General features: G+C 33.7%; 1 protein-coding gene across 3 annotated transcripts in view; it reads right to left on the reverse strand.

Moving 5' to 3' along the window:
• The window catches only part of LOC127844809 (T-cell immunoglobulin and mucin domain-containing protein 2-like), a 102,824-nt gene extending 80,742 nt beyond the window's left edge, over positions 1-22,082 (reverse strand). Inside the window, exons 1-8 of one of the 3 annotated variants that reach the window (XM_052375316.1) lie at positions 21,949-22,082; positions 14,089-14,195; positions 12,644-12,712; positions 11,132-11,240; positions 9,630-9,743; positions 8,714-9,082; positions 7,928-8,159; positions 7,001-7,081 (exon numbers count right to left, since the gene is read on the reverse strand). In XM_052375316.1, coding sequence (XP_052231276.1) covers positions 7,939-8,159; positions 8,714-9,082; positions 9,630-9,743; positions 11,132-11,240; positions 12,644-12,712; positions 14,089-14,195; positions 21,949-21,988 — 1,029 coding nt within the window. In that variant the 5' untranslated portion in view covers positions 21,989-22,082 and the 3' untranslated portion in view covers positions 7,001-7,081; positions 7,928-7,938. Of the gene's footprint in view, positions 1-7,000; positions 7,082-7,927; positions 8,160-8,713; positions 9,083-9,629; positions 9,744-11,131; positions 11,241-12,643; positions 12,713-14,088; positions 14,196-21,948 lie in introns of those variants that run through there. The other 2 variants (XM_052375317.1, XM_052375318.1) reach the window with 2 other exon arrangements.
• Between the last annotated feature and the right edge of the window lie 1,414 nt (positions 22,083-23,496).

Here is a 23,496-nt window from a genome sequence, read left to right on the forward strand (position 1 = left end):
GTTCGCACAGGCTTATCAGAGACGAAACTTTCCGCCTAAACTTGATATTTGTAATGAAAAGACTTTCTTAAAACGAAAAATATCATACAAGCAGAAGGTGTCGTCCCAAATTCACCAGCGCGGACTGCACAGGCTAATCTGGGACGACACTTTACGCACATGCATTAAACCCCATTTTCACAGAGCAAGGCTCATTTCTATAAACAATAAACTGTCGAAATATATTGTGCACGTTCAGACGAACATCGCGTTTGTACTCGATCTTGTCATTTCTATACAGTAATATAGTTCAACCAAAACTCCACAGGTAACGCCGATTTTACACTGAATAGCGACATAACGGTATGTTATATAGGGATAAGTTAACGAGTTAGCAAATACGTGGCCTTCTGTACAGGGCATTGTAAATTTTAACAATCTCTTGCACGACGGTTACATTACATTCACCTCTGTGTTGGGCTCAGAACGGACTATTGTTATGAAAGCGTCTCATTCATGTCATGATCATACCAAGCGTTCATCATTGAGGTTACAGTATACTTAACAATCTCTTGCACGACGGTTACATTGCATTCACTGCATTAAAGAAAACCATCTCATACCATGATATGTTATATCAGTCTTAATTCATTATTATAAAATTGATATGGTTTTTTGATGTTAAGAAACCAACATACATACACACGTCGAAGCAATTCCGAACGTCACTCAATAAACATTATGTTCAATTGTTTTTATTTGTAAAGTGCGTGGAATGATTCCATCTGCGTAAATGGGCAATAAAATAGTTCAAAGAAGTTGCATTAAAACTCGCAAGTTTTTGCACGATTTATCGTACATTAAAAAGTCATATTTCTTAATTTAATGCATGCGATCTTAAATATCCAATCAAATAAACATTGAATGCGTTTGTTCGGTTTTACCTATTGTATAGGCAAAATGGCAAGCTTAGCATTTCGCAGAGTTGTATGTGAGAGCAAGGAACGACAACTCTGCGTGGAGATTGAAATTTTAATAGAGCTCAACTTTCTGAGACTTGCTCGTTTTTCTCTTTATTGTAAAGTGTTTGTTTTGATCGATAAATACAAACATATTTTTGTGGCTTATAATGACCATATAATACGTGTTCACAGTAAGGTTAAAATCAAAATCGCGTAATTTATTACATGCAAGCACAATCAAATGTTAGAGGAGTTAATACTGGAAGAAACTAAAAAGCTATATCTATTTTATTGAAACGATCGCAGTGCACGAGAGCCATAAACTTCGATAACAAAATAGAATGGTTAACTTCCTTTTTATGAAGTTTTTATACTTGACTTGCAAACACGATATCATTCACATATCTCCATTATAATCTAAAATTAAATCAGGCCTAATAACCATTGGGTAGTGGGGTGGGGTGGGGTGGGCTATTTCGGGTTGTTTCAAAGTATCTCACTCATATCACGAAGACCAGTGTTAACCTAATCGATTTGTTTTTTCTAGTTCAGTAGATGTACGAGAATTAAGTGCTGTTGTTTCATCAAAGGTACGTCTTACATGTCCGTCATAATTATTCCACGCCAAATCCGGAAAGGATCGTAAAACGGTGAACGGTTCAAACATCTAAGCACCCGACCTTTTTCCAGACATCTTTCCTCTTACATGCCCTTGTATTTCAAGATAGAATACTTTCCTTCACAGAGGAAAGAGGTCTGAGTTTGAATCTCAGTGGGGGCTTCAGAGGATGATTTATTTTTAGAAAAATGATTATATTTGCTCAACTTTGTAAATGACTTAAAGGGGCCTTTTCACAGATTTTGGCATTTTTTAACTTATTTATTAAATGTTTTATATCGATAAATGTAAACATTGGATCGTAAAAGCTCCAGTAAAAAAACAAGAATAAAATTTAAAAAAGGAAAAGAACATTGCCCGGACCAGGTTTCGAACCAATGACCTTTGGAGTCCTGCCAGAGTCCTGAAGTAAAAACGCTTTAGCCTACTGAGCTATTCCGCCGTGTACACATACTGAACGTATTTTATACATTATATAAGCAATCTTCGTAGTTTCACAAAATTTAACGACAAAATCAGAACTCTCCAAATTATTCAATCGTTTCGCGTTGCAACGCTTTATAATTTTTAGGTTTTAAAATCGTCAAAAGATGCATATAATGGCTATATTAGACCATGGTAAATGTTCAGTATTACTGTTTCCTCACAAATATCATAACTAAAACGAAAATTTGCGAATCTGAAACAACTTTTTTCAATTTTGTCAATTTACCAAAGCGTGAAAAGATCCCTTTAATGAGCATTTATTGTTTAAACAAATAAACATAGTATAGTGATAGAAATAATAAAAGTTGTAAAATGAACATGTTTTGTTTTTGAAAAACTTAAAGTCGATATTGTTCGCACAAATTATTTATATTTTGTCCTTATCTTTGTGTACCAATTCATTAAAATATGTTGTGTTATGTATCATGGTATTTTTATTTAATAACGCAGTATTTTTTTTTTAGATATTGTGTAACTCTTGGAGCATGTTTTTATCTAAAAAAAATTGAATAATACAGAAAAAAACACAATTAACACGCTTCAAAATTGACCCCAGAATTTTTCAATTTGACTCCTCAAAATTTCAGTCCAGGGGTCATTGACTCCTGGTTTTTATGGAATGAGTGCTATATTGACGTCATCATTTGAGGACGTTCAATTGAACAAATGATAATGGCGACTAAAATTCGATAAGCTCCAGCGTATAGCAGCGATTTGAGAGTGTTGAAACTGGCCCGACACTTGTGCTGAAATTTCTCATGTATATGGCGTTTTCGTCATATCTGGGAAAAATCCAGTTTTTGATAACATGACGAAAAAGTGGTGTTTTTTATTGCGCATTCACTATAAACACGTGGATAAGCCGGAAGTACATGTAGTGTTAATAGCAACCCCAAGACAATTCACCCCCACAAGACGATTCACCCGCTAGACAATTCAAAATTGATTTTAAATAAACAAATTCGTACCAATAATATTTCATACCCATATTTTTTTCGTACCTATTTTTTTGTACCCTTTTTTTTCATCCTCAAATTTTTGTGTACCCAAATTTTTTTTTCGTACCCATTTTGTTCGTACCCAAATGTTTTTTGTACCCTAATTTGTTCGTACCCAATTCTTTTTTTCGAACCCAACAGGGTTCGACACTAAGGCACGTCCGACAGACATTGTCTAGTAAGATCGGTGGTCGGGCTAGTAAAACTGTGGGCTAGCTTGCCCGACTGGTCAGACATAGCAAATCTATACTGATTCATATAACCATACCTAACCGAAAACCTTTTTCTCTTAATGTGTAAAATAACTCTCGTATCCGTTATTTACATCAGAACAAAACTAGCGTATATATATAAACGCGGAGAATTCACATGATTCATCGCTATTTTTAGACGCGAAGGAGAGCTTCCCGCAGAAATTGCTTGTTTCCATTGGTCAAGTTGTCATGAATATTAATGATTTCCTGAAGTGTCTTAGAACTTTACATCATTTTTTTACGACTTCTATTGACAATCGGTATCATCAATATAAACATTTTGGCGTAGCAGACGAGAGAATGTTATTTAAAGAATGGCTTTGTTCAAGATTGGATTTTCATCCGACAAATAAGTTAATAAAGAAGAATCCGACGGTAAAACTGACACAGATTATGCTGGAAAAAGGGCTGTGGTTGCATGGAGCACAGCGGTCAAGGAGGCCAGAATTTTATGACCTTGAATAAATGTCACCTGCTGTACAGACATCATTTATTTAACTGGTGATAAACAGTGAAATTATAACAAACAATTTATTAACCAGGTTTTCCGAAGGAAAAAACTGGTTATTAGATTGGCGAATGCGGGCGGGCTGGCTGGCTGGCTGGCTGGCTGGCGGGCTGGCGGAATAAGCTTGTCCGGGCCATAATTATGTCGTTCATTGTCAGATTTTAAAATCATTTGGCACATTTGTTCACCATTATTGGACGGTGTGTCGCGCGAAATAATTACGTCGATATCTCCAAGGTCAAGGTCACACTTTGAGTTCAAAGGTCAAAAATGGCCATAAATGAGCTTGTCCGAGCCATAACTATGTCGTTCATCGTCAGATTTTAAAATCATTTGGCACATTTGTTCACCATCATTGGACGGTGTGTCGCGCGAAATAATTTTGTCGATATCTCCAAGGTCAAGGTCACACTTTGAGTTCAAAGGTCAAAAATGGCAATAAATGAGCTTGTCCTGGCCATAACTATGTCATTCATTGTGAGATTTTAAAATCATTTGGCACATTTGTTCACCATCATGGGACGGTGTGTCCCACGAAAGAAACACGTCAATATCTCCGATGTCAAGGTCGCCACGACTAAAAATAGATTTAAAAAAAAAAAAACTTACAAAGGGGGTTAATTTTTTTTGGTCATTTCAAAAGTTCAGTTTGAGTTTTCTCCCTTTATCAGATTTTTTTTTCACAATGAAAACCTGGTTTTGTGACAATTTTGTCCCTTGTGTTGTTAAATAGTTTTATTTTATTTTTTACTCTTTGCATCAAAATGACTTTCTTGTGTTCACTTATTATTTACTGATAAATAATTGATTAAACAGTTACACGACACAATTGTGTTTATTTGTTATGTCATTTATGGTCTAGTAGACATCATATTCGGGCTAGTACATTTTAAGAGGAGCTGGTCCGATGGTCTGGCTGTAAAAAAAGTTAATGTCGAACCCTGCCAAATGTTTTTCGTACCCAATTTCTTTCGTTCCCAAATTTTTTTTGTACCCAATTTTTTTGTACCCAATTTTTTTTTTAACCATTTTTTTCATACCCAAATGTTTTTCGTACCCAAATTTGTTCGTACCCAAAAAAATTCGTACCCATTTTTTTCGTACTCAAATTTGTTTCGTACCCATTTTTTCGTACCAAATGTTCTCCGTTCCCAATTTTTGTCGTACCCAATTTTTTTTTCGAACCCATTTTTTTCATACCCAAATGTTTTTCGTACCCAAATTTGTTCGTACCCAAATTTTTTTTCATACTCATCTTTTTTGTACCCAAATGTTTTTTGTACCCAACTTTTTTCGTACCCAAATTTTGTTTCGTACCCATTTTTTTCGTACCCAAATTTGTTTCGTACCCAAACTTTTATTCGTACCCATTTTTTTCGTACCCAAATAGTTTTTTCGTACCCTAATTATTTTCGTTCCCTATATTTTTCGTATTCTAATTTGTTTTCGTATTCAAATTGTTTTTTTTTCCTACCCACATTTTTTTCATACCCATTTTTTTTCGTACACAAAGTTGTTCGTACCCAAATTTGTTCGTACCCATTTGTTCGTAGTCAAATTTTTTTCGTACCCGAATTTTTTCGTACCTAATTTTTTAATTGGTACCCATTTTTTCGTACCTAAATAGTTTTTCGTACCCTTATTTTGTTTGTACCCTTTTTTTTTTTACTCAAATTTGTTTTCGTGCCCAAATTTATTTATTTTCATACCCACATATTTTTTCGTACCAATTTTTTTTCCAATTTGATTTGATATCTCCACTCATTCCATCACGCGAAACCCTTAAGGTGTCGCAACTCTAGTAAAGGCAGTTCTATCCCACCATACTACTAATATTAGTCAACGTTCAGGAATTAGTACATATTATAAGCTTCGTAGTTCTTTTCAATAAATAAATATTTAAAACATTTCATCAAAATGCCCTGCTAGGTATCTGGTGATGAGTACACAACTGGTTTGACTATATGATTACAAATGTAATGAACTGTCCATAGCCATTCAACAATGGAATGGCTTACGTAAGACTAGACACGCACTGGCAGATTATATTAATAAATGTAATCCTTTATGTATAGGTAAACGATAGGTTTCCGAAAAGATTATAATTATTCAACAAACCGTGGTAAGTTGAACAAAGATAGATGATCTAATTCTTGGTAAGCAAACATGGTCGTTTTGAAATACTTTATAGACACGTTTTATCTACAAATATACCGGAAATCCTGTCAAATTAAAACAAGACGATTGCTTGTAAAAAAAATTCGCGGTAGAAAATAAATTCCCTTTGACTGGCATTGCGATATTTACTCGTGCTGTATATATGCATTATAAAAGAAATAAATGTGTCTCATTGATAAGACGTAAATGGCAATACCAAGTTCGGATATGTTTTGCGCAATTACTGTGTCGAAATTGTATTACATCCGGTTTGTTGCTTGCCAATTGCTTACTAAACCAATCAACTACCTATGTCGCGTGTTTCTTTGTGTTAGCCATAGCTTAAAATGTATATGTATATGTGTTTGATAAGGCCGCCTCAAATTTATTGTCAAAGGGGCCTTTTCACGTTTTGGTAAAATGACAAAATACAAAAAAAGATTCAGATTCGCAAATTTTCGTTTTTGTTATGACAATTATTTGTGAGGAAACAGTAATACTGAACACTTACCATGCACTAAAATAGTCAGTATAGGCATCTTTTGACGATTAAAAAACCTGAAAATTATAAAGCATTGCAACAGGAAACGATTGAAAAATTTGGAGAGTTCTGTTGTTGTTACATTTTGTGAAACAACGAGGATTGCTTATATAAAGTAAAAAATACATCCTTCATTCTATGAGCACGGATGGCCGAGTGGTCTAAGACTTTTTTCTCCAGGACTCCAGGGGTCAGTGGTTCGAGCCCTGTTGAGGGTTACTTTTTTTCTTTTATTCTTGATTTTTATTGGAGCATTTATAATATAAAGCATTTAATGACAAACTTCAATACATGCCTAAATCTGCCCCTTTAAGGGCATTTGGTGCTATTAGTTGGTTTTTCATTAAGTAAAACATAATAATGTATTCATGTATGCATGTTTCATTTAGTTCTGTTCTGTTTTGTATTGATGTATGTTTCATTAGATCATCACCTATACTCTATGCCCTATTGGTATACGTAAAAGAGTTTGCTACAATATGAAAGACCAAGACACTTAAAATTAACGCTTTTATTTACTACATACATTCATTCATTGGATCTGCAACTTGTACAATTCTTCTAAGCGTTGTGCATACTGAAAACAATATCAACATTAATCTGTTTAACAATTATTTAATTATTAAAGAAGATAATACAACAAATTACACCAAGTATATTTTTCTCAGTTCTGTATACAAATATAGAACATGACATCCTAATATTGTATGTCTTAACACAATGTATAATTGTATCCATCCATCCATCAATCCATCGCCAAACATTAAGGCCCCTTTAATATTTGCAATCATTGACAGCATTGCACCGAATACAACTACACACGGAGTATGCTCTTTTAAGTGCAACACACTATAATGATCGCACTAAACCCAAAGGAGGATATGACACTTGACAATTTTCAATTGATTATGAATCCTGAAAACAAACAATGACGCATGAGAATTGACCATTTGATTTTCGCATTATATCATTAGATAGGCATAATTTAATGTTGATTTTAACCGGATTCATTCCTTTATTGCAACATGTGGAACATAAGCAAGTCACATCGCATTCTAAGTAAGAATCGACCTGAGAAAGTTTTTGTTTATTGATTTAATATGGTGTTTCAAACGAAAAGAAAGCGCGATGTGAGTAATGTGTTTTTGCCATTTGATGACTCAACAAACTAATAAACGTTTTGCAATTAATTAAACAGTTAAACATTTATAGATATTAGTGTCAGTGTGAATATATCACAGGGTTTTATAACCAAATTAATTTAATTCACATCTTTAGACAAATAACTTTAAAAAAAATAATACTTTAATACTCGTGGTGTTAATTTCTAGATATTGCTTTTACGATCCATAGCACGAAAATAATTTACTTAGCAACATATGTTGATTTGTGTGTTTGATACAAATCCTTGAAAGGCCTATACCTATAAGGTCATCACACATCACAAAGGTCGCACGTTTTCCTGCACTGCAGTAGGGAAACCTGGTATCCAGGCACGGTATCCGGTGCGCAGTATCCAAGAGACTTCCAGTAGCTACACTGGAAATGGCTATCCTCTATGTCTACACAGGCACCTGAACCAGGTCTGTCTACACCAAGGGTAAAGGCGGTCCCCATGTTGACGGTAATGTCAACGTTGCCGAGCGTCGAAGTTACTGAAGTGTGTAATTATTGATGCAGATATTTTCATAAATTTTGTGTCTGTGTATTTACTTAAATGTGCACATGCTTTTGAATATATGAGGTCGAACAGTTAATCTTAGATATAGCTCTTACTAATAAAAATATCAAAAGAAAATGTTCGTTTGTAGCCAATCAAAACATGAACAATGATAAAATGTCTGTAAAGCTGTTCATTAAGTATTAAGTGCAGACGTGTAATGCTGACCACTACCTTCAAAATTCGAAGCCAGGGTGGCGTAGTGGTAGAGTATTACCGTTCGCGTCTAAAGATTCCTAGTTCAACCCTCTATTTAGTTTCTTTATGTTTTTTTTTTCCTTTTTAAAATAATTATTTAAAACTAGTGATATTTAATCTATTTTATGTTGGTAAAATTATTCATGGTTTTTTTTCTTTCGGCAACGTGCGCATTACTTTAAGTTAAACAGTTATCAAATATTCACTTTTTGCAAGCTGTAATGATTATTCATCATCAAACAACAACAAGCAACTCAAGATATTTCGGAAACAAGTACAGCGTTATCTCACCTTTTGTGGGCGCCGTCTCGATAACCGTTGGTAGATGGGTTGTTTTGGCCGTCATAGCAACAACGCCATGGGAACCACAGAAGCCGCAGTGAAGAGGGCACTTTTCCTTGGCGATGGAATGCAATCCGGAGTTCACATCAGAACAAAAGTTGAATTGATCCAGATCGGCACAATGAAAGTCAGAAGTCTCCTGATTCAAACACGGACTTGCTGAAGTAGGAGATGTAGTTTTACCGCAGAAGCCGCAGTGAAGTGGACATCTCTCCTTTGCGATAGAGTTCAAAGCGGAGTTCACATCAGAACAAAAGTGGAACTGATCGAGATCTGCACAACGGAAGTCAGTACCCTCCAGATTTACACACGTGCTTGCTGAAGTATAAAAAAGTATTACTGTAAAGATTGACATTGTTATGGATATATATATATAAAACATATATTATGTTAAATAAATCTACAAACAAATATGTACTCAATCCTGATCAACGATCGCTCCCGTATAATTATATTTTGGTACATTTTGATGTGCACGATGCTTATAGCCAGAGTATCTTCTACTTTGTTCTAACAATATCTGACAAAACTGTCTTTAGATGTCATCAGATCAAATATAAAAATTGTGAATATATCAAGGGTAACTTATTACCACCATAGACATATATGGTGGTTGTTGAAATCCGCTAAGTAACAATGTTACTAATTGCTCTGGTGAGAGGTGTCAACTGATAAGTATAAACATCATGGATGTTGCCATTGAGCATACGCTTAGTATACAAATTAAGAATGTATCCGAAGTTTTGATGCAGCATATCCGAGTGGAACGACCTGAAAGCACATCAACGACGTTTTTTCAAAAAACAAATACCATGATTGCACATAGTTCATTTGTTCATACATAGAAATCATAAAATCTAATTACGATGGTGAGTGGATGTGACAAATGTCAGTGGTGGCGCAGTTGTGGTTGGTGTTTTTGTCGTGGTATGGTGATGTGTCGTGTCGGGGCCATGTGTCGTTTCAGGATGGTAGTCCTCTGCAAGATAAGTCAATGCAAATAACCAAAATGACTGTTTGTAAATATTTAAATATAATTTGATAATACAATTAATATTACTAAAACCACTTCTACTACTACTACTCTTGCACTTCTACTTCTACTACTTCTACTTCTATTACTATTACTACTACTATTATTACTACTACTACTATTACTTCTACTACTATTACTACTACTACGATACCTACTACTACTACTACTACTACTACTACTTCTACTACTACTACTTCTTCTTCTACTACTACTACTACTACTTCTACCACAACTACTACTACTACTACTACTACTACTACTACTACTACTACTACTACTACTACTACTACTACTACTACTACTACTACTACTACTACTACTACTACTACTAGTACTACTACTTCTACTACTACTACTACTACTACTACTACTACTACTACTACTACTACTACTACTACTACTACTACTACTACTACTACTACTACTGCTGCTGATGCTTCTATTACTATTACTACTACTATTATTACTACTACTACTATTACTTCTACTACTACTACTTCTACTACTACTACTACTACTACTACTACTACTACTACTACTACTACTACTACTACTACTACTACTACTACTACTACTGCTACTACTACTACTACTACTACTACTACTTCTACTATTACTACTTCTACTACTACTACTTATACTACTACTAATAATAATAATAACAATAATCGTTTAAGTTTTCAGGCGCTTCAATACATTTTATTTTTATTTAGTGTGTTAAATCATATCGTTTATTCTACGGTTTTATACCCGTGCTATTTTCTCATTCATGTTTGTTAGTGTGTTTAGAAATTAACATGTCTACGTCTTTGTGGGGTTAACAAAATGCGCAGTAAATTTCAAACGTTAAAGTTAGGTAGCTTCTGGTCCTACCAAATGATCCGGCAACCTTACGATCCCTTTTGATCCAAACATAAAAATGTACAAAATCAACCCTTGAAGTAAGCTTAATAAAGACAAACGAAAAATTGTCTGACAACCGTTTTTTCCCAAAACGAATCTGGACGTTAAAGCCGTGTGGATAAATGAAGTAAGATACTTAAAGAATAATAAAATTTAACATTCAATGTATTTGTAGACAAAGTTAACATTTTTGAGCATTAAGGATGCTATTTAAATGTAACGCAAATCATCTTTGTTTTTTTTTAGTATTATTTACTATTATGAAATCTGACAAGACATATAAATTCAAATCAAATTAAATTTAAAAAAAAGAAGTCCCTTGTCAAGTTCATTTGAAACATGTTGAATTATTCCTCCGATAACTTTAATTATTTCACCACTTATCATTCAATTAATACTTGAGTATTCACAGCGACCCAATTACTTACGGCACAAGTGCTTTTCGCAGCCCGTTGACTGACAGCACTGCTTGCATTCTAGAATGCCTTCTCCGTGGTGTGGCGGTCCCCTCTTGCCGATTAGCTGGTGTTCACAACTCTGGAAACATAATATACACCATAAACGAGTTTTTCAAACGGTTTAATTTTTTCAAACATGTACAAAAAATACCGTTTAGGGATTATTTATTGGTAAAATCGTAAATGTCAAGAGACAAAAGTCAATTTTATGATAATCGTTGTCTTTTCATTTTATATTGAAATCCATTTCGGACTGTTTTCAATACAAAAATGCAGTTAACAAATTAGTTCTATGATGCAACTATTCAAATGCACCATACTGATCGAAAGTTACTGAGTGCAAACGTATATAATAACGACAAATTACAATATTGCATTGTTTCAATAACACATTCAATTTCGTGACCTGCTTTATTTCGCATCACACTTGTGATATCGCATGACACTATCTATTCGAGATATCGATAATCTTGGAACTATCAACTTGCTTAGTATTATGTATTGATATATGTATTACATGGACGATCGTATAATCCTTAGGCCTATAGCAAAACTGTTAATCAGGGTCCTGGGGCTAACAGGTACTTGTTGTTATTTTAGAGGCCCCGAGACCGCTTATTTATTAAAACAATGACGTCAAGGTCGGATTTGACACGCTGTACTTTATAAACTTTTCAGAAATTATATTAGAAATATGCCAATATAGGTTGATTCTGAACTGTGAAAGTAAAGTACATTTTGAGGTCTGAAATAATACGATGCCTGTTGAGTTATTTTGAAACTCGGTATATCGGTTGAAGGATTAACTTTTACAATATTTTATTGTAAAAGTTGTGTCTGTTTACTTTGCTGAACGAACTATGTGTATTGTGAAGGAAATTGTTAAGTTTTTATTTAAACATATGTTTATTGATACTGATTTCTATTGATGCGATGGGCATACTTTGCCCAATGCTTGAAGTAAAATCTTGGCTATTTTCCATTCACCCGTGAACTGTCGTCATGACATTGATAATTAACATACATGTGGAAACATGGCTCGCATTAAAAGAACGTCACCGTGTAAATATTAATTCTCAGTTAAATCAGCCAACATTTTCAACTCGTTTATCCGGTCAGATAAGGTGATGGTCGAAACATGAGGGTGGTATTTGTAAACTGTAATCTGCGTGAACTGTGGGTAAGAAACATTGAAAAAATATTGGAAACGTTATGTGAGTACTTAAGTAAAAAGTCATAAAGACATTGAAAGACAAATGGGAACAGTAAACTCGTTACAAAATTAATTATACTTGTTTTCCTGATGTATATATTATAAAACTGGATACGCCTATTATTGGTATGCTAAGATATTACAACAAGTTACCAATTAACTAACTTAGGTAACACAGATCTTCGGTTTAATGATTCATGGTAAGTAAAAACAAAGGTGTAACTGGAAAAATAATTACAGCAGCAATATCACGTGATATAAATGCTTACGGCGTGATCTTTGCAGGATAATTTGTATGTGCGGACGCCATTCAGTGTGTGGACTTCCATCCCGCAGTACTGCAAGATAGAACGAAGAAAAATGTACAACGTATCTTTATTCAACCTAGAAATACTATTCAGATGATCCAATGGTTGTCATCCGGATTTCCTACAGTTTGTGGGAAAAACATATAATATATCGGTACAAATAACGACGATCTGTTTATTCACTTACGCTAGTCGTATTCAAATAAAAGCGGCATATATGTTTGTGATTTTACAAGGATTTTACAGTTTGTGTCAGCTTAGTTTTTACCCTTTGATTATTGAGTCATTCCACAACCTAGCCCGGAGTAGGTCTGTTGAACAAATGTAAATCCTAATTGCAAAAAACAAAAATGTATTGCTTACATATTTTAAATGGATGCACTTTCAAAGCCCTTGACGGTGCTCGTTTCACTGGTAAAAAATCGTTTTGGACATTGTCAATTTGATTGTAATGGAGACTAAAACGTTTTCACTAGGGCGGTTTAACGAATGTGTCGTTTATATTTTTATACTTGTAAAATCGCACGACTGTTTATTTTGTAGATTCGCGCCTGTGATTGTTTAAGAAGGGAGATTGCATTAAACAAGCATCGACCATTTTTTATCCGGTATATCGAATGCAAGGAACTATAAGCTTGGTCAATCTTTTTTTTCAAGTATTGTTTACGACAGAAGGAAATGGTCTAATATGCAAACGTCAATGGTTTAAAGCATGCTATACCATGTTAACACAACTACGCAAAACGCACATTATGAGTGCAATTTTTTCTAAATCATCTTATATGAATACAGAATAAACAAAAGTGTGATGTAATTTCCTTATGTCGGATCACATGCGAAGTTTTTGTTCAGCTGAATGAGAAACTGTACGCTTGCGTTTAAATGTGTATGAAATGTATGATGTATGAAATGTGGTGATAAACTCATATTATAAGTTTAACCAGAATAATTCATTTAAAAGAAAACCATTTTTAAAGCCCTCCTTTCGTTAATTTAACCTTTATGTTTTTAGAGGAACGCTATAATGAAAAATATGAATAAAGACACGCTATATATGGCCTTAATTAAGATCATGTACTGAGCCTTAACATCTGGAAAAAAAAGATTCTCATTCTTCAAAACTTCACACTCGAAGGTGTTTTAGAGCATAGATATTACATCAAACCTATTCCAGTTCAGTTGTTTTGTAATGTACTTTTAAGGCTATTCCAGCGATTTGATTTCTATGCATGGGCGATAATTATTGATCTCAACTCCTTAATTAATTACAGGATGCTATATTATCTAACCAACCGTCCAATCAGTATGTGTAACGAATAAAACTGTTTGAGTTGTTACTATGCCCATTTTTTCATCAAATCTGATTGGCTGAAAAGTTAATTTAAAGTACAAGTGATTCCACGTACCCCGTCATGGCATGCCTCGATCACGTGACAGTTGGCCGGGTCATCCACCGAGTGACATGACTTACAGAAAACTGTCGCCCCCGGCAGCCCAGGCACCCCGGGGATCACTGAAAAAGTTTGTATTTACGTTTAACTTTTGTATGTGTATGTTGTTTGTGGTTATGAGAAAATATGATTCTATTCATTACCCCATTATTTACACAACTTATTGCTGTACAGACTTAAAGGAAAAAAGTAAAATTCAAGGGAAAATCAACATATCGTAATACTAGTTATAAAAATGGGATGCATTATGACATTTGTTTTATTCCGAATCACACTTTCAACAATTACAATGCGCTTTATCGTTAATGGTATGAAAACACAGATCATGTCGGTGTGTCGTGTGAACACATACACTAAACCAATCTCCACGCAGAGTTGTCGTTCCTTGCTCTCACATACACCTCTGCGAAAGGCTCAGCATGCCATATTGCCCAGAAACTTGGTAAAACCGAACAAACGCATTCAAAGTATATTTGATTTGGAATTTTTAGGAACAGAGGTGTGAAATAATGAAATAGGATTTTTAAATTTACGATACATCGTGCAAAAACTTTTTTAATGCAACTTTTTTGAACTATTTTATTGCACATTTACGCAGATGGAATCATTCCACGCATTTCACAAATATAAACAATTTAACATAATTTTTATTGAGTGACGTTAGGCATTGCTTCGACGTATGTATGTATGTAGGTTTGTTAACATCAAGAAAACCATATCAATTTTGTAATAATGAATAAGGACTGATAAAAGATATTATGGCATTAGATGGTTTTCTTCAATGCAGTGAATGCAATGTAACCGTCGTGCAAGAGATTATTTAGTATACTGTTACCTCCACGATGAACGCTTGGAATGATGATGACATGAATGAGACGCTTTCATAAAAATAGTCCGTTTTGAGCCCCTCACAGAGGTGAATGTAATGTAACCGTCGTGCAAGAGATTGACAATAAACATGCACAACGCATAGGATATCTTCCATCATTCTTTAAGTTCAAATGCACATGACTTTTTTCTGATTGAAATTCGAACATTCGTTAATAGTTTTAAATTGGTGAAACCATCATTCATGCGCAATAATATTTATCTTACAAGTACCACAGGCCCTTCACAGCTTCAAAAACCAAACTTGCGTGTACAATGAAACATTGTAAATGTATTTGCTACAATGACAAACACACTGTTATACATAAAAGTTCAACAAAACACTTAAAAGAGTTTTGCAGGTAAAGCGCAATGAAGAACAATATATTTAGCAACTAATTTACCTTTCTCAATGAAACATGCATTGACCGTTGCGAGTCAGTAACCTCAGTTGTGTTTTAGTTTGTGGGACTTTTTTTGTAACTGTGTGTTGGTCCACTACGAGCGTTTAATACCTCGTTATTATTATGTTTTCCATAAATAAAGAAGCACATTGTACAATAAGTTTTCTTTGTTGATGGTGCAACAGAAGAATCAGTATTTGTATATGCAAATGCCAAAAGAAGAAAACACATTACATGGTATCGCGGGGGGATTAAATTATAAATATGTTTGGGACAATGACCATAAGCAATTATATCAGGAAGCTTTACACTCAAGTGATGTTATTGACAATTTAAATACATGGACAAATGCTGTTAGCAACAGCGCGTCATCACATGACATAGACTGTTGCATTGTTAAACTAAATGAAATATTAGATGGAGTTGCCTCCCCTTTATTTAAACATAAAATTAGAAATAACTTAAGCTATGTTAGCTCACAGCAAAATACACATGAAAAACCCTGGTTTTCTACCGAATGTGCTGAAAAAAGGGATCTTTTTTACAGTCATCTGAATAAATTTAGAAATAATAAAACAGACGAAAACAAAATGGTACTTAATAAAACTAGGTCAGATTATAAGCAATGTATACGGAAACAAAAATTACAGTACGATAGGTCACAAACCCGAAAGCTCGAACATTCAAGATTTAAAAATGCTAAAATGTACTGGAATATGCTCAAACAATCTGCAGGAATTCAACAGTCCAATATTTCCCTGAGTACTTTTGAACAATATTTCAAAAGCGTTAATAATCCAAACAGTATGTTTTTTACGCCTGATGAGGATGTTATCTACTTCTTGGAACGGTATGAGAGAAACGAATTTAGTGTAATGTTTGATGAATTAAATGAGCCCATTTCAACAGAACTAATCAATAAAGCTATTAAGGAATTGAAATCTAATAAAAGTGGAGGACCTGATATGCATATAAATGAGTTTTTTATCCATGGTAGAGACACCCTTTTGCCTTATCTACATACACTGTTTAACAAAATATTTGATAGTGGTTATTTTCCAACTTCCTGGTCTGAGGGTTTTGTTGTTCCTCTGCATAAGAAGGGTAGCATAAATGACGAAACTAACTATAGAGGTATAACATTATTGAGTACGTTAGGAAAACTGTTTACTCGCATTTTAAACATTAGACTCTCACATTGGGCGGAACATTATTATGTATACGTTGAAGCACAGGCGGGTTTTAGACAAAATATGAGCACGCTTGATAATATTTTTGTACTGCATGGTCTTCTGACACACTTACTTAATAAAGGAAAACAGCTTTATTGTGTATTTGTGGATTTTAGTAAAGCATTTGATTATGTAGTCCGAGAAAACCTTTGGAGCAAACTCATTAAACTAGGGTTACGAGGCAAAATTTTTAATATTGTAAAATCGATATACTCGTCTGTTAAATCTAGAGTTAAATATTGTAATCAATTAAGTGAAGATTTCGAATGTATGCTAGGGGTCCGACAAGGAGAATGCTTATCGCCGTTTCTGTTTTCTATGTTTTTAAATGATTTAGAATCAGTGTTAGCTGAAAGTGGCATAAATGGTATAGATGTAGATCATTTCAAACTATTTCTTGTGTTGTATGCAGATGATATCATTATTTTTGCAAATAACGCTGAGGAATTGCAACACAATCTAAATGTGTTTCATGAATATTGTAAACGCTGGAAGTTAGTAGTGAATGTCGATAAAACTAAAGTCATGATATTCAGAAAAGGGGGACGGTTGCCAAACAATATTTCGTTCCACTACAATGATATTGCAATTGAGATTGTTTCTAAGTTCAATTACCTTGGTGTCGTATTCACGACTGGTGGCTCGTTCTCTGATGCACAAAGAACATTAGCTGGCCAATCCTTGAAGGCCATTTTTAAGATGAACAAATACCTTTACAAATATACTGACATTACTGTGAAACACAGATTAGACTTGTTTGATAAACTTATATCACCTATTCTTAATTACGGAAGTGAAGTTTGGGGTTTTGTCAAGGGCGATGCTATAGAACGTATTCATATGCAATTTTGTAAAAGTCTTCTTGGTGTTAAAAGAAGTACTCAAAACGATTTTATATACGGCGAACTTGGGCGCCTTAACTGTCAAACAAGTAGATATTTTAATATTATAAAATATTGGGTTAAAATATTACATACTAATAGTAATAAATTCAATAAAAAAGTTTACCTTACATTGTTGAGTGACTGCGAAAGATACCCTAATAAAAAAAGTTGGTGTTCCCTACTACGTGATTTGCTAAGCACAATTGGCTTTTACGATGCCTGGTATTTTCAGGATGTCGGTCACGATACTGTATTTCTTGCAGCTATTAAACAGCGACTTACAGATAATTTTATCCAAAATTGGAACGGCCGATTGGTTAACTCGAGTAGAGCTCTTTTTTATAGGAATATAGCATCCTTTCAACTTCAACCTTATTTAGAATTATGTAATATTAAAAAATACAGATTCAACCTTACTAGGTTACGAGTATCCTCTCATAGATTGAGAATAGAAAGTGGCAGATGGTCTAAGCCCAACCCAACACCTGTTGAGCAAAGGACATGTATTGTTTGTAATCGTCTAGAAGACGAATATCATTTTGTGATTGAATGCAACTTATATACAGATTTAAGAGTTAAATATATACCTTCATATTACAGAAACCGACCAAATATGCAAAAATTTATAGAATTGATGTCTTCCGAAAATGAATCTGTATTAAGAAAACTGAGTGCTTTTGTCCATGCCGCATTTTTAGTTAGATCTGCGAACATGTATGTGCCCTTTTGATGTATCTTTGCCCATAAACTAGTTGAAATATTTAAAATGCTGCTGTTCCTGATTTTGTATGTGAATGTATAATGAGTGTTTTGTGCGTTCTTATTTACGCCTTATAAGCTTTGTTTGTGGAGTCAGTGTTTATTACAAATAACGCATTATGTACTGATTAGTATGAGAACTCCTCTTAAATTAAATGTATTTCATGTTTGTCATCTATCTATGTATGCTGCCGACTATGTGACTTGGCTGTACACTCAGAATTTTGAGTGAGTTCTTGTTTTACTCTCTTTAGGTTTTGTTATGTAGAGTACTTGAACGATAACATTAATGCAATATGTATTGATAAGTATGAGTACTCCTCTTAAACATTATTATTACGGTTAATATGTATTTCTTGCTGTAAAATACTTATTGACACTACTTTAAAGGGGCCTTTTCACAGATTTTTGCATTTATTAACTTATTCATTAAATGCTTTATATTGATAAATGTAAACATTGGATCGTAAAAGCTCCAGTAAAAAATCAAGAATAAAATTAAAAAAAGGAAAAGAACATTGCCCGGACCAGGTTTCGAACCAGTGACCCCTGGAGTCCTGCCAGAGTTCTGAAGTAAAAACGCTTTAGCCTACTGAGCTATTCCGCCGAGTACATATATTTGAAGTATTTTATACCTTATATAAGCAATCTTCGTAGTTTCAGAAATTTTAACGACAAAAACAGAACTCTCCAAATTATTCAATCGTTTCGCGTTGCAACGCTTTATAATTTTTAGGTTTTATAATCGTCAAAAGATGCATATAATGGCTATATTAGACCATGGTAAATGTTCAGTATTACTGTTTCCTCACAAATATCATAACTAAAACGAAAATTTGCGAATCTGAAACAACTTTTTTCAATTTTGTCAATTTACCAAAGCGTGAAAAGATCCCTTTAAATAGACGGTGGAATCTCTTGTAATATGTTCAGTTGGTTTACATACTGTGCGACACATAGAATTAAAGCAGTATATACGTACTTCATACAAAATATAGCATTCGGTTTGAAATAAGCTGCAGTTTCCATTCGCGCGTCTTATTGTACATTTTGGACATAATTTTCTTTCTCAACAAAACTGCATGACCTACTGGGATATTTTATGAAAAGTTTGCATTTTATACGCGTAATGACGATAAATAACGTAGAGAATAGATTGTTTGTAATTGACAAAAAAGTAATACGCTTCTCCGGTTTCCATCATGGTACGATATAGAAAACGTCTAAAACGATTGTTGTGTTCGTATTTGAATTTTGATAAACAGTTTGTATCAAAAAGTGCTTCATATTTCATATAATTTTCCTGAGATTCAATCATTGTATAACAGTGATAATAGTAATTAATTGGAGCTATGTGAGAGCTGTGCCCTTGAAAGCGTGATGTATTTTCAAATTAGTATAATTTTAATTCAATAAACAGTTATTAACATTCTACTTTTTAAACTTTCAGTCCGTTGATTACTATCTCGATTCAAACAACTGACGTCGCTATCTTTTCAAACGTGTCACGTGCCATGCACATGATGCTTTCTCATCGAAATGGCTTCGTTCGATATGAAAATGTGGTTTACACATGCAAAGCATCTTGATAAACACGACGTGCTGGTTCACCAACTCGTGAATAATTGTAGTTTTGTATATAAAAAGGTTACTGAAACTATTACACATTTACATTTCAAATGCAAGCAATATGTTTGAAGCAATGAGCTTTCAGATGGTTGTTTCAAAAGAATTAACGAACAAATATGGTATATTCCGGTACATAGCGTAAAAGTTATATGCCGTCCATGTAGCTGCCTTATATGCGTTTGACCTTGTTTTATTGCGATAACTATCAGCAACGTTAAAGTTGGATGAACATGTAATTGCACAAATGTTCTTCATTTATATGAAATGCAAACTTAACAGTTGTTTATTGTATGCCACAAACTCTTATATAAAATGGAGATTAGAATTATAATGCAATATGTATATTTTGTTTAAATAGTTTAAGAAAAGTTGAAAACATCCTATCGGTAGAATGTAACATAACTTCGAAATAAGAGCATATTTGTTAACAGTTTTACTGATTAAATGCTATGATCAGATTTTTTTCATCCACAGAAGGAACAAACGAGTGTTTTCAGCTTCAATAATAGACACGCTCTTTACATAAAAATGCCAAACACGAATTCACGGGATGGAAGAGAGGTTTCAACATACAGACTCTCTGAACGCCATGACTGCCTGTTAATAATCGGTTGTGTTATTGTGGAAATATAAATTGTAAAGTTCGTCTGTTTTTAAGATGATTGTATTGTAGTCGTTTATAACAGGCAGCTTTGATCTATCTAAAATACCATAGTTAAATCGTAACAAATATAATATCGCGTTTACAACCAGCGAATTCCTTAATATCAAAGAGTTTTATTTTTTATTCAGGTCACAACTGTTTAACTTACGTTTAATGTTTTTGTTTAGAATTCAAACTTTCCATACATGTCGTCAATAAAAATTTAAACACCGTTATCTTTTTAAAGACATTGTCCTTTTTCACCTAAACATAAGCTATTTCCCACATTAATATGGATATTAAGTGACAGAAATCGTTTATCTCTTTTCCAATATAAGTGTTCTTTATATGTAAAATTTAATTTATAAAACATGGTCGAAAGAAGAAAGAAATCATCCTTAAATCCCAAAACAATCATATCGTGTTGGATCTGAAAAAAAGGATTGGATTACTAGATGCATGCATCTGTTTCAGGCCAATGTATTATACACAAACTGCATTATGCTAAAACAATATTGCAGTAGTTCATTGCTAAACCGTCACCAATGGAGAGATGTGTTGTATTATAAAATATAACTTCAAACCCCTACGCTCTAGAGTGATTTACACACGTGATTTTTGTTGAGTTAATGTAATAGTTAAATAACTTAATTGAACAGGGACCTCGACTAGTGGTACAACAATTAAGCACATTCGTCTTGCAATAAATTGCGATTCATGAAATCATTATTATAATACGTACTGAATACATTTCGAATGATAAAGACAAATCAAGTGGAAGTCAATAAATTCAGTTGATCTATATAAATGCAGTATGGCACTATATACAATATGGGATATATTTTAAGAATAATGACATTTGTATAAGATATCATTCAGATTGAAAGCCCTCTCTCTATTCAAACAGATTTCACAATAATATAATTACAAATATTACGCTAGTTTATGTTATGAATTAACAAGCAACAAGCAATGTGCGATACAACATGAAATATGCGGCGCGTCATGCGAACATGGGTCGTTTGTAATATACCCGCGTAGCTCCAGACGAGCATGCGCATTAGCGAAGACTTGTAATGATCTACCAAGTTCGCCAATGAGTCCTTGTTACCTTGCGCGTCTTAATAAATCTAAATATAAATCCCCAGTTACATACCTTTTACAAAAGAATGATGTAGTGTGATATAATTATCCAAATGAATTAACATTTACAATGTATTTTGTTCATCGTTACACAATGTAAGTGGTAATATTGCGAAACAGTAAGAAATTTTTCCGATACGATGCGAAGTTATGAATATTACTTATATTATGACAGCCTTAGCATTTCCATATCAATTTGTTACTTAATCGACCAAAGACAGTGTAAAGCAAACAATATATGAACATTTTCTTACGCGAGGTCAGGTACAGAACTATGATTAGTCCTGTAGTCATTCTGTCTAGTGTCTACTGCAGACTGAAGGTGCAAACAAGTGTAAGCGTTATCAACTCATGTCACCAATACATGTCTCTTAAAGCGAGACTATACGATTTTTATATGATAGAAATATGTTACAATAACACAAAATAGGAAAGAAAAATTATACATTGAAGACGAATTTCATAAAAATGCAGCAAAGACAAATTAGCGCCCCGAGCCGATTGTGACGAAGATATTTCGTAAATATTTTCCAACAATAACCAAAGCATTCGTCTTTTGATTAAGATCGGCGTAAGTGTTCGTGTGTCATATGAATAGATATCGTTGCAGGAAATAAAAATTATCCGTAAAACTAAATTTAGATACACACCGCACATGCATGATAAACATGCTTGCGAATTCGACTGTACAGACATTTTCGATTTCAGAATTATCTATCTGGCTTATTTCGCATTTTCGACACATGTTCTTCTTAACTTTTATTTATATTGAAATAAATGTATAATAATTTTTTTTAAACATTTTATATCAATTCATAAATATTTGACAAAATCGTATAGTCTCGCTTTAATCAAGTTGTGTCAACCAATGAAAAATAATCGGAGCAATGACGGTCGATGTGACGTGCAAAACAATCGTGATTTTACTGACCAACGTCGATTGTCAAACCTACAACTTCCCTTCTAATTTTAATCAGTCCGAAATTCGTGTTGGTCAATGTTCTTTTGATTGTGCTCATTTCTATACATTCATTTTAAGCGATTTGTCCGTGACAATCACATTCGCTCTTCATTGTTTATAAGGATTTTACCTTATGCTTGTACATATAAGATAAATATTAATAATAAAACTCATGCAACAAATGTACGTGTACTTAAAGCAAATGGCCAACTGCCTTTACAATACAGGAAACACATTCAATTCGTCATTTGATATTAGACGATGTATATACAAACTCAACGATGTACAAAATGTTATTGAGCTAAGCAAACTAAGAAATGACCCTTTACGTCTCATAAATAGACAACAACAGCAACAAATCAATGTCAGCTTGTATTTTTGAATGTTTGCGTACGACTAGACGGTAGATATGCGTATGACCAGATGACACATTTATAAAGTATTACAACAACAAACGTGAACAATTCACAGTTTGATATAGATTCCAAAAAGCAAAGTATTAACTTACGCTAATATTATTTACACAGAAACAGACTATATTCATGCAGATAATCATTTCCATGAGAAAACTTTTCAATATGTTATATCTAATAAAACATAACAAACATTATTGGGACACTTCTTTTTTTTCAAATACTTTTTACTATGGAATCACTTCAAACGTCTAATATAAACGAATTTTCTATAGATACCTACAATCGCACATTCTCGGCCCTTTCCGTCAAACATCGGATAAGTACCTCGAAGGAGATAGTATGAATACACATTTCGGAAGCGGTATTGCGGTCTACCTACGCGGGCCTACGCAAATCAAAATTACATAGTAAAAACAAACATGGCC

The sequence above is a fragment of the Dreissena polymorpha genome, chromosome 9 (assembly GCF_020536995.1).
Source record: "Dreissena polymorpha isolate Duluth1 chromosome 9, UMN_Dpol_1.0, whole genome shotgun sequence".
In the NCBI taxonomy this organism is placed as follows: domain Eukaryota; kingdom Metazoa; phylum Mollusca; class Bivalvia; order Myida; family Dreissenidae; genus Dreissena; species Dreissena polymorpha.